The sequence below is a fragment of the Microcaecilia unicolor genome, chromosome 3 (assembly GCF_901765095.1).
Source record: "Microcaecilia unicolor chromosome 3, aMicUni1.1, whole genome shotgun sequence".
Classification (NCBI taxonomy): Eukaryota; Metazoa; Chordata; class Amphibia; order Gymnophiona; family Siphonopidae; genus Microcaecilia; species Microcaecilia unicolor.
In genome coordinates this window covers 495,404,976-495,417,538 of record NC_044033.1, presented here as the reverse complement: position 1 = coordinate 495,417,538, position 12,563 = coordinate 495,404,976, and the positions used below count along the sequence as shown (strand labels likewise).

The window sequence follows — 12,563 nt, the reverse complement described above, 5'->3', positions numbered from 1 at the left end:
ATCCTATGGAAATTGGTAAATAAGAGTCATCAGTGTTCTTCATAGTTATAATTTTAATTAATTGAAATTTGTGTTTGAGTGCTGTCCGCCCATTCTTATTAGAATGATATTGAAGTTGTGAAGAGTCGGGGCATCTGAATTCTGAGTTGATAATTTTTTATGTTGGGAGGTTTACTTGTCCTCTGTTTGGGAGCCAACTTAGTTGGTGTCTTATAGTGTAAATGACTGAGATATTATGAAGTTCTTCATAGGCTTTAATTTGGTGACAGATTAGTAAACATATGTAAAGTAGCCATCATACTAATTTGAGTGTTATATCCATTGATTTTATGAGTGTAACGTAAACACAATAACTCCCGATGAACAAAGGAGCTGCCAAACAGAGGAGTTGGAGCAGGTGAAGAACTCAGGAGTCAGCAGCACACATTCAAATAATACAGTTAATGATGTCACCCACCGCGTTTAACTTCTGCTGATCCAAAACCAGTTGAAATGAACCTCGCTTCGTTGGCACAATGAAATAGAGTAGCGGCCTTGGCCTAGCTTGCCTTTGGATACTGGAATCACCACCCCAGCTGAAGAATGGTGTGCTGAAATGCCTAGCCACCCGCCTGGGGTTACCCCGCGGCCACTTAGAGGGTCTATCCCCAGTACAGCTCAGATCCACCTGCACCTGCCACTTGTGCTCTACTAACTAACTAAACTTTTGTATAATGTCTAAATAGTACCTGGGAAGATCAGGACATATAGCTGCTCAGAAGTTATCAAATATAACTGTTTTACAGGGCCTCAGCAAAGAGATGCTACTCTCTTTTCTTTCTGGCTAAGACTGGGGGAAAAAAAACAATAAAGTCCAAATTAAATGAGCTCAAGAGAGAGACCCTAGACTTCAGCCTCTACAGACCGCTGATCGGGTCGCGATAGTCCAGTGTCAGGGTGGTTCTGACTCTTCCTTTCTGGAGAGGCCATCATTACCATGTTCACTGCCCTTCCAGTGCTTATAACAGACGTTTTACCACACTCAGTACATGCTAACAGTTTTAATCCTGTATGTTTCATTTTGTGAATAATGAGGAGTATCTTCTGACAGAAGTTTTTACCCCACTCAGCACATGTGAATAGTTTTATGCCTGTGTGGATTCTCTGGTGCTTTGTTAGCTGTGATTTATGAATAAAGCTTTTTCTACATTCAGTGCATGTAAACGGTTTCTTCCCTGAATGGATTTTATGCTGCTTTGGCAATAACTTCCGGTGACTGAAACTTTTCTTACACTCCGTACTTGAAACTGGTCACTTTTCTGGGTGAAATTTTGCATTTCTTGTGCAGCTTTCTTCCTGGTTGAAGCTAGTGTCATAACCAGGACTTGAAGATATTCTATTATCAGTGTTTTTCTGGTATTCTGTAATGTTTGCTTTATTGATACAGCTTTTCCTATATTCTGTACTTGTACATATTCCAGTTTCTTTATTTATTTTTCAGGTGCTGCATTAGCTCTTTCTTCATACTGAAATCGTTCTCATACTTAGAGCATGTAAAATGTGTGTCTTTTATACATGTTTCCTGTTCTTCTAGTTCAGCCTTTTGACTGAAGGTTTTTCCACAGTCTGTACATTGAGGTGGTCTCTCTTCAGTATCAGATCCCTCTGGTATTGTCTCTGCTAGGAGATCAGGTATGGGTTCACTATCCTGACACCCAGTCTTTCTGAGGAATCTCATTGAGGTGGCAAATTTTTTCAAAGACAGATATCCATCTATATCATCTCGGATATGTAATCCCGTCCCTTGTCCTTTGGGAAGGGAAAACACTTCAGCCTTATAGAAAAATCTCTTTGGCTTGAATAAGAGAGAGAATCAGACTTAGCCGCAGCAAGCAAAATCTTTATTGGTATTTCTCTAAGTCAATACAAAAGTGATTGTTCTCTCTGGAGCAGTTTTGGTCACTCAGTAAGCAAGACTGAGTGGAGGAGTGGACAAGACAAGGAGTGGAGGAGTGGCCTAGTGGTTAGGGTGGTGGACTTTGGTCCTGGGGAACTGAGGAACTGAGTTCGACTCCCGGCACAGGCAGCTCCTTGTGACTCTGGGCAAGTCACTTAACCCTCCATTGCCCCATGTAAGCCGCATTGAGCCTGCCATGAGTGGGAAAGCGCGGGGTACAAATGTAACAAAAAAAAAAAAAAGACGCTCAGACTGAAATTGCAAAATCTGCTCAGCTAGGCTTTCTCATTCTGCACTTATGTAGAAACAGAGAAACATGAATGCAGATAAGGGCCATATGACCCATCCAGTCTGCCCATCCTCTAACCCTTAACTCTTCCTTTTCCTAATCAATCCCACATGCTTATCCCATGTCTTTTTAAATTCTGGAACAGTCCTTGACTCCACAACCTCCACCGGGAGGCCATTCCACGCCTCAACCACCCTTTCTGTGAAATAGTACTTCCTTAGGTTACTCCTAAGCCTATTCCCTCTTACCTTTGTCATATTTCCCCTCATTCCAGAGCTCTCCTTCATTTGAAAAAGGCTCTCTTCCTGTACATAAATGCCCTTGAGATATTTAAATGTCTCAATCATACACTGTTATAAGTTTCATTTCTTCTAAATCATGTGATTTCTCCTATTCTAACTTATTGTTCGTAAAGGATATTTTCTGTTTTCTTCATTATACATATAAGGTAATATTGTGCTACTCTTTCTCATTATATAAAAAAGGTTATTTCCGGTATTCTTGCCAATCTCTCCTGCTCCTATTCACATGCACACTTTGTGCTCATTGGCCATTCCCTTATCTCTTACACGTGATCCCTTCATGCAACAACAGCAAACAAATTGCATGAAACACTTTTCTCCTTCTTCCCTAAACACATATTTATGGAGGAACATTTTCTTCTTTGGAGGGTCCTCAGCCTCACTCACCATCAGGTTACATCAATTTTGTCTGCCATATATGGGCCGCATAACTTCAGTTCCTCATGTGTTTCTCCTTGTCATGTGATTTTCTAGCAGTGCGTAACAACAGTTGCTATTTACTGGGAAATAAAACATATGCACTCAGTGTACAAGCAGTAGAGAGATACGAAACTTATGCTCACGACAGCTGTTCTGAGTGCTTGCAGACCAAGCAGAGGAAGGAATATACAGGTATCATCAAACTGCGAACAAGTTGGGCCCGAACCAGTCTGTGGATTCTGCCTCAGGCCTCGGCGGTGGGGTTTGGCTGGAGCTTTGGATACGAGCCATTTCCATCTCCATCTTTAATTTCTGCAGCTGGAACTCCTCCTCACGCTGTCCCCACTCTTCTCACCGCTGTCGCTCTTCCCGTTCCTCTTGCCACTGCTGTTCCCGTTCCTCTCGCTGCCGCTGGTCTAGCCACTGTCGTTCTAACATGTAGATCTGCCGGATCTCAGCTGTTGTGGCATCTGGCCCTGCTAACTCACAGGTCTCTGCTTACAAGGGGTTTGCTCTCCCTCCTGGAGAACTCTGTACAGGCCAGTCTTGCAGCTCCTCCTCACTGAGGATATCCAATTGCTCTTGTGTTTGGTCAGGCATGTACAGAATGGTTAATAGTATGAAAAATTGCCAGGTGCTGGCACTGTTCTGTTTTGTCCCTGGTCATGGCATACAGGACAAGGTTCTTCAGTTTTATCATTTTGTGCCCTGCAGAGATAGGACATGAGAGATAAGACTGGACCAGACAGTAAACCAAGGAAGTACTATTGTGCTATCTAATCCATCTGGGACTGTTGACGAGAAGGGAGAAAGTGAACAAGTGATTGGAAGGGACAGTGAATGGTTATATAGGGTATTGTTAGGATGTTAACATATGTTAAATGAGCATGTGTTCTTTCGAAAGGGTTATAAACGTTAAATTCAATGATCATAGCACCAAAGGAGCTAAAGTGACTTCTGTATGGCAGAACCATAATTAGTATTTGTAGTCTTCTGATTGTAATACTGAGTTACTGTATTCGGCTCTGATTACTGGCTTATATTCCCTTTTATGATGGCTAACGTGCAGAGATGAATAAAAAGGGAAGAAGATTGATTGAAAGTTTTGCAGATTTCTGTCAAAGCAAAGGTGAGATGGAACATAAGTACATAAGTGTGTAATCCACTGTGGCTCTTCACTGGCAATGAGAGTGTGACTGGAGAATTATCTAAAACAATTTTTTTTTTACTTTTGTTTTCACATTAGCAACTATCTGGACCAGTTGGCTGAGGAAGTCAATGATAAACTGCAGGAAACAGGACAAGTAACAATATCAGAGCTTTGCAAGACATACGATTTACCAGGACACTTTCTGCAGGAGGTGAGCTTATTCTGCAGACTTACTGCTGTGATGGCTTTTAATATCCAATGGCTAGGCCCAGGCCAATTTTCTGAGTTAACTCGGGACCTCTGAATTCAGAGATCCCAATTGGGTCAAGTCTCAGAATCTCTAAAGTGAGACAGCTGATTGTGTATCACCAGTGGCACAGTATGAGGGTCTATGGTTTTTGGTGCTGCTGTGAGTTCCCCTTGCATGCCGGAAACCAACAGGACACAGGAGGGCAGAAGTAGCAGCCCTGAGGCATGCAGTAAGAACCCACAGAAGGAAGCCGACGAGGAGTGGCTTAGTGGTTAGGGTGGTGGACTTTGGTCCTGAGGAACTGAGTTCGATTCCCGGCACAGGCAGCTCCTTTCTGCCTGTGCCTGCAGTCCTGCAGGACGTCAGACTCACAGAAACAGAAGCCTGCGCGGCTGCAAGGGCAGGCTTCTACATGGAATGTTGCTAGTGGAGGAATGGCCCACTGCTTAGGGTGGTGGACTCTGGTCCTGAGGAACTGAGTTCAATTCCCACTTCAGGCACAGGCAGCTCCTTGTGACTCTGGGCAAGTCACTTAACCCTCCATTGCCCCATGTAAGCCGCATTGAGCCTGCCATGAGTGAGAAAGCGCAGGGTACAAATGTAACAAAAATAAAATAGATACTATTGGAGATTCACTAGCAACATTCCATGTAGAAGCCTGCGTGGCCACATTCGTGATCTGCAAGGGCCGACTTCTACATGGAATGTTGCTAGTGGAATAACAACATTCCATGTAGAATCTCTCAAATAGTAGCACACAGTGGAGGAGTGGCCTAGTGGTTAGGGTGGTGGACTCTGGTCCTGGGAAACTGAGGAACTGAGTTCAATTCCCACTTCAGGCACAGGCAGCTCCTTGTGACTCTGGGCAAGTCACTTAACCCTCCATTGCCCCATGTAAGCCGCATTGAGCCTGCCATGAGTGGGAAAGCGCGGGGTACAAATGTAACAAAAAAAAAAAAAAAACAGCAGCACCAGAATCCAAAGGGATTTCTGCTTGGTCTACCCCTATGACCTTTCTCATTGTATTGTTAGGGTTCTTTGCTAATTGCCAGCAACTGCTGCAGGACAAAGTAATCCAAGGGGGAACATAGAGGAAAGTGCAGAAAAACAAATGGGTGGGAATGGAGTGACAGAGGGAAATTTGTACCCTAGTTGTACATTGTTGGGGCAGTTTTCAAATTGTCCACATTCGGAGATGCATACTTCATAATTTAAGCCTTTGTACCAATTTTATTTATTTTATTTTGTTGTTGCATTTGTATCCCACCTTATCCCACCTCTTTGCAAGCTCAAAGTGGCTTACAATACATCATGAGTAGTGGAAGAATGTTAGTAAATAAACATTTAGTATTGCAGGATCTTGGTCAGCATGATGATAATAAAACAAAGTAATAGTATACAAGCAGATTTTTAAAAAAACAGTTCTGGAATTAGATTGGCGAGTTGTGCATATTCACATGGGTTGATCTTTTTGGTATGCTCTATCAAAGAGATGGGTCTTCAGTAATTATCAAAGCAAAAGTATGCGTGTATGTTCTCTTTGAATATTTCTGCCAGGACAGAGTGCATATGGTCACTTGCACCTTCTCTTTCCATGAGTAGAATTTTGCGTGAGAGATATATAGGTATGAAAGTCATCTACGTGAACATATTTTCTCCTGTGACCTCAATCTGCTTCTAATGGGGATAAACGCCTCTGTGGAAAAGCATACAGACCAATTACTGCTTTGAGGGTGAGAAATATTCAGATAGCCAACTTATATATGTAAAAGTACTTTTTTTTTCTCCATGGAAATTGCTTTAAAAATTGCAGTATATGGAGGCAAATTTCAGTAGCCCTTCTATACACAAAAAGTAGCGCACATGAGTTTATCTTGTTGGGCAGACTGGATGGACCATGCAGGTCTTTTTCTGCCGTCATTTACTATGTTACTATTTGCAAGTTGTTGTTCAACCAAGCAGCCTGACCTCCAAGCAAGAATTAAGTCTTAACTCTGACTCCATTCGTACTCCATTTATGAGTAACCGAATATTATCTGCATAGATTACACTCTAATCCAGAGCTTCTCAAACTGTCAGTCGAGATTCCAAATGGGGGCATAAACCCCACATTGGGGTCATGACCTGGGTGTGCTCTCCATTAGCACATCATTATTCTGCACCTCCAGAGGAGGGGGAGGTCACACAGTTTTATTTGACTGCAATCATGGAATTACAACCATAAAAAGATTGATAAGCACTATTTCATATCCCTATATTAGGGTTACTATAAGGGCTATGTAAATATTGAATAAAATTGACCCCTGGAGTGACGTGGGAGTGGAAAAAACTCCCTCCTGTTTTACCCTCAGTATTCTGATAGATAAGTGTTCAACCAAGCCAGCACAACTCATCCTTTACCTTTTACTTTTAATAGAGTTACAGCATTCTAAGTCGTGAGCCCTGAATTATGGACTGAACGTACTTATGGATTCTTTCTGAGTCTTATTGGGTAAATTTCTGAACTGGTGAAAGCTTGGCACAAATACATGTTTCCAAAAAGAAGGACATATTAAACTCGGCTTTAATATTGAACTGAGAAAAGGAAGAAGACAACTTAATCCATTTAGACGGGGATGGGTCCAGGAGGCAATAAGAAAGCTTAGCAGATAATAGAAGATTGAAAAGAACATCCTCGTCAACATGATTACAAGTGAACCAGAAGCATGTGAGTGGCCAAGAACAGGAAGAACATCACATATGGCAGAGGGGAAAGTGATAGTGAAGAAGGAGAAGATGACTTACTAGAAGACAGAGAACAGAAATGGATAGAAGAAGGGTGCAGGGCTGATAAGGTGATTAGCTAATCAGCTAATAATTACTCTGGTTAGAGTTTGTGGCTTGTCTCGTCTGTTTGGAGTATGATTTGCCCTAAAGTGGCCCCAAAAGAAAGAAAAGGGTTCTTAACGGCTTTGCTGGCAATATGAGAAAAGAATGCTATACTTTGGAAATATATTGCAATTTATTGGTTTAAATATATCAAACGTATAAATGGCAAGTGACTGACTCACCTGCAAATGCGCAGTAGAGACTTCCCTCTCTGTCCCGCCCTCACGTCAAGACGTGATGACGTCAGAGGGCGGAACAGAGATTGAAACGGAGTCAGATTGTCGGACGCTGCCACTGGAGCCTGGAAACGAACATCGCGCGCAGCAACCTCCACCCTCCCCCCATCCGTATCGGGCCCCCTGCACTGACCTGACAGCACCTCTCACCTTCGTGTGGAAGTGCTGCAGGCAGCAGCAGAGCGATCTGCTGCTGCCTGCAGCACTTTCACACGGAGGTGAGAGGCGCTGTCAGGTCAGTGCAGGGGGCCCGGCACGGAGGGGGAAGGGAGTGGCGGCGAGGAGGGTAGCTGGAAATCTCACCCGTTTTAACGGGCTTAACGGCTAGTGTAAGTGTGTGTGTGTGTGTATATATATATATATATATATATATATATACACACACACACACACACACACACACATTCATGCATATATATAGATAGATATAAAATAGAAGGATAGATATATTAGTATGGCAAAGCAATAAGGAAAACAGCAGCAAGACTCATCATAACATGGTGGAATAGTAAGGTAACAATATCAGTGCAACTAATAATTATTCCTGAGACATAACTACCATTGCTAACCTAAGACCATATGCCAAAAGGTTTTGACTTGGAACCTGGTAATGCTTTCTGTCTTGCCCCGACTATAGGAAGGATAACTAACCTTACCCTGTAGTCTTTCTGAAAGTCCTTTGGCTCCTTCTGTGCGGCAGGTCTCTCCTTTCCTTGTCGGACTCCACGCTGAAGTTTCCCCGCTGGCTCCTGGACAAGGCCATGCAGATAGACTGCCTGCTCCACTGTGTCTTCTTCCTGTGTTTGTTGTGGAATGCTATCAGCAAGGGAGCTGGAAGGTCACACAGCTCTTCTCTGAAACTATCTTAGTATGGTTCTTACACTACGGCACATATTCTTATTTTAGTTCCTTTACGAGCACAGAAGGCTTCAGCCCCTCAGTGATGCTCACAGGGACTACATATTGGCTAATAAAATAACACCCATCAGAGAGAGGTGTCTGCCTCTTAGTTGAACAGGCTAATTGCCTGTGTTGCTCTTGTGTCTAACTCCTTGAATAGACTTCCCTCCTGTCAGTCAGTGTCCCTCATATAGTGCACATCGTATACACGTGTAACAGTATTCTGATTGGATGAGCTGGGCAGACAAAGACTGCTGGCATGTAGTGTACACTTCAACAGTGGATGTTAAATCTTTGGTCCACTAGGATCACTGAGCTAACCAGATGGTAATTGTCATTAACTGAGCATAGGAATGCCTGTGCAGATGATGAGGCCCCTGGCCTAGGTGATGGCCCTCCCTATCAGATCTGGTACTGCTGGCGCCTCAAGAGATGGTCAGCTAAGATTACCGCATAGCAGTGTTCACATTCCTGCAGCTTCACACCAGAGAGAGAAAACACAAATGTCTCTTGGAATGTCTGTGTCCAGTGCTACAGGAAGTCTTGTAAGAGCCATGACAGTATGGTTCCTGGCCTACTCTGGCAATGCAGGCCTTATGTATACAAACATGTATGGGCAGTATATCCCACAACAGGGATAGAAACGTAACAGCAAATGGCATTGATTTTATCACGAAAACAGGTAGCAAAAGTATCTGCAGTTAATGAAGGAGGAATAGTAGATCTAGGTCACCCTGAGGTGAGATTAGAAATAATTTTTAAAATCTTCTTAGCACGATTCTCTAAATTATTGATCAGATTTGAATAAAAAGAATGAAGAACTTCCTTTAATTCATTATTGTAGAAATGATTAATTTGCTTGCAACAGCAAAAACTGTCAGAGGACTTACTCTGTCTCCAACAATGTTGAGCTTTGTCTGGACTGCTATTTAACAAGCCTAAGAGCGAAGTTCTCTCGTATAGGTCTTAAGGGGGCAAATTCATCCAAAACAGCTCAAACAGTGGATTCCCAGGGAGGGAAGACTGTTCAGTGCACCCCAGGGCACAGATAAAGAAGATGGGACACCTAAAATGGAAATAATTGAAACTGAAGAGTGAAGAAACAAGAGTAAAGGAAATTAATGATCAGTCCAAGGTAGTGGTTGAACAGAGAAATCTGAGAAGCAAAAAGCTAAATCAAATTGGGGGAAAAAACCAGATCAAGTGTATGTTCCACCATATGGGTAGGAAAATCAACATGTTGGAACCCCAAACAAGCCAAAGGAATCAAATACTTAAATCTCCACCACCCTAGTTGCAAAGGACTCAAGTGAAGGAGTGGTCTAGTGGTTAGAGTGGTGGACTTTGGTCCTGGGGAACTGGGTTCGATTCCCACCGCAGGCACAGGCAGCTCCTTGTGACTCTGGGCAAGTCACTTAACCCTCCATTGCCCCATGTAAGCCGCATTGAGCCTGCCATGAGTGGGAAAGCGTGGGGTAAAAATGTAACAATCAGCACACATTAGAACATTCAAATAACATAGCTACAATACTAATGCTTTTCTACATTACAGCTTACCTTAAAGCTGAGGGGCCAAGTTCAGATGTATAGACGGGAAATCAGCTTCAATAGGCCCACATGAATATCTCAGTTGCAATAGATGGGGACAGGATAAACAGATAGCAGTCTCATATGGCCCAGAGTCTTCATTTTCAAAAACCAGAATTAGAGCAGGTCTTTTAAGGTTAAAAAGTCATAGACCTCAATGGTGACTCATTTCATAAGAGCCAGATCAACTCTTAGCTCGCATTGCCTCTTCACTGGTCTATACTGACTTAAAGCCTAAATTTGGACTTATTTATTTTATTATGGTTTATTTTCATTTTTTGCTTTTTTATAACTTTAAAACGGCTTGACATCCAAACATTACATTGCTTAGCTCATATCTATAAAACATTACAACGATATGCTACTTAGCTTTTGTTTCCTGTTATTGACGATAGGACTGCTGGCCGACATGCAGCATGTTTCGCTTACGCTACGTCAGGGTCCAGTCCACACAATGCTCGCTATGATATAACATCTCTATAAAGAGCTAAGCAATGTAATGTTTGGATGTCAAGCCTTTTTAAACTTATAAAAAGGCAAAAAATGAAAATAAATTATAATAAAATAACAAAAGTAAGTCCAGATTTAGGCTTCAAGTAATATAGAACAGTGAGGAGGCAAGGTGAGCTAAGAGTTGATCTGGCTCTTATGAAACAAGTCGCCACTGAGGCCTATGACTTTTTACCTTAAAAAACCCCCTGCTCTAATTCTGTTTTTTTGAAATTAAGACACTGGGCCATAGGAGACTATGATGTATAAACGGGGACATGATGCGTGGTACAGAGTCAGTAGGGATAAATAGATGAGTGGCTAAACTCAAAGCAAGTTCTTCATACAGTTAAACACGATATAAGGAACTGATCTGATTTACAGTGTGTGTTGCAAGCTAGTCCAGGTGCAGGATGAGTGTATAGTCAGTCACCCTATGTATTAAAGGCTTGGGAGAAGAGCCAGGCTTTCACCTGCTTCCTAAAATAGAGGTAGTCTAGAGTTATACTTAGTCCCTTAGGGAGTATATTCCAGAGCACGGGGGTTACTTCTGAGAAGGCTCGCTTGCGAGTATCACATCATACGATATCTTTTGATGAGGGGACAGATAGTGATGATCCTTGAGAGGACTTTAGAGGTTTCAGAGGTGTGTAAAAGGCTAACTTATTCTTTAAGTACTCTGCCCATTTTGTCTGAGGGCCTTAAAAACCAAACAGAGAATTTTAAATTTAGCCCTGTAAGGTATTGGTAGCCAGTGTAGTTTTTGCAGGAAGGGTGTGATGTCACACTGCTTCGGCCTTCTATCAGTTGTGCTGCTGCATTCTGAATTAGTTGGAGCTGATGCAGACTCTTTTTGTTTTGACTAGTATACAGTGCCTTACAGTAGTCTAGTTGTGATGTTATCATGACATGGGTCACTGCGATCAGACTCGTCTTTTCAATATATGAAGTGAGATTTCATAGCTGCCATAGGTGAGACCATTTTTAAAGGTTGTTTGAATTTGCAGTATCAAGCGTGAGTGATTAGTCTAGCAGTATCCCAGAATTACTGACCTGTGATTTTTAGGGGTAGTTCATACTTTCCAAAAGGTATTTTAAAGTCAGGTATTTGTCCACGTGTTAGCCAAAGAATCTCTGTTTTGCTTGGGTTCAGGCAGAGTTTGTTACCCCACTAAACATATGAACAACCTACTACTTCTACTATTTAGCATTTTTATAGCGCTACAAAGCGTACGCAGCGCTGCACAAATATAGAAGAAAGACAGTCCCTGCTCAAAGAGCTTACAGTCTAATAGACAAAAAATAAAGCAAGCAAATCAATTAATGTGTAGAGGAAAGAGGAGAGTAGGGTAGGTGGAGGCGAGTGGTTACAAGTGGTTACAAGTCAAAAGCAATGTTAAAGAGGTAGGCTTTCAATCTAGATTTAAAGATGGTCAAGGATGGGGCAAGACGTGGGGGCTCAGGAAGTCTATTTCAGGCGTAGGGTGCAGCGAGACAGAAGGAGCGAAGTCTGGAGTTGGCAGTAGTGGGGAAGGGAACAGATAAGAAGGATTTATCCATGGAACGGAGTGCACGGGAAGGGGTGTAGGGAAGGATGAGTGTGGAGAGATACTGGGGAGCAGCAGAGTGAGTACATTTATAGGTTAGTAGAAGAAGTTTGAACAGGATGCAAAAACGGATAGGGAGCCAGTAAAGCGACCCTGGCGGAAGACGAGACGGGCAGCAGAGTTTTGAACCGATTGGAGAGGGGAGAGGTGACTAAGTGGGAGGCCAGCAAGAAGCAGATTGCAGTAGTGTAAACGAGAGGTGACAAGGGTGTGGATGAGGGTTCTGGTAGAGTGCTCGGAAAGAAAGGGACGGATTTTACGGATGTTGTAAAGAAAGAAATGACAGGTCTTGGCGATCTGCTGGATATGAGTAGAGAAGCAGAGAGAGGAGTCAAAGATGACCCCAAGTTTATGAGCTGAGAAGACAGGGAGAATGAGAGAGCCATCAACAGAAATAGAAAACGGGGGTAGTGGGGAGGTGGGTTTGGGGGGAAAAATGAGAAGTTCGGTTTTGGTCATGTTTAATTTCAGGTGGCGTTGAGACATCCACTGCTGAGCCATGGATTTGATGTCACAGTCTGGCAAATGA

At 42.7% G+C, this 12,563-nt stretch overlaps 1 protein-coding gene across 1 annotated transcript in view; it reads left to right on the top strand.

Annotated features, from left to right (window-relative positions):
- Positions 1-12,563, top strand: part of UFL1 (UFM1 specific ligase 1) — a 145,275-nt gene that overhangs the window by 50,883 nt on the left and 81,829 nt on the right. The window contains exon 5 of the mRNA XM_030199083.1: positions 4,194-4,308. Coding sequence (XP_030054943.1) covers positions 4,194-4,308 — 115 coding nt within the window. The remainder of the gene's footprint in view (positions 1-4,193; positions 4,309-12,563) is intronic.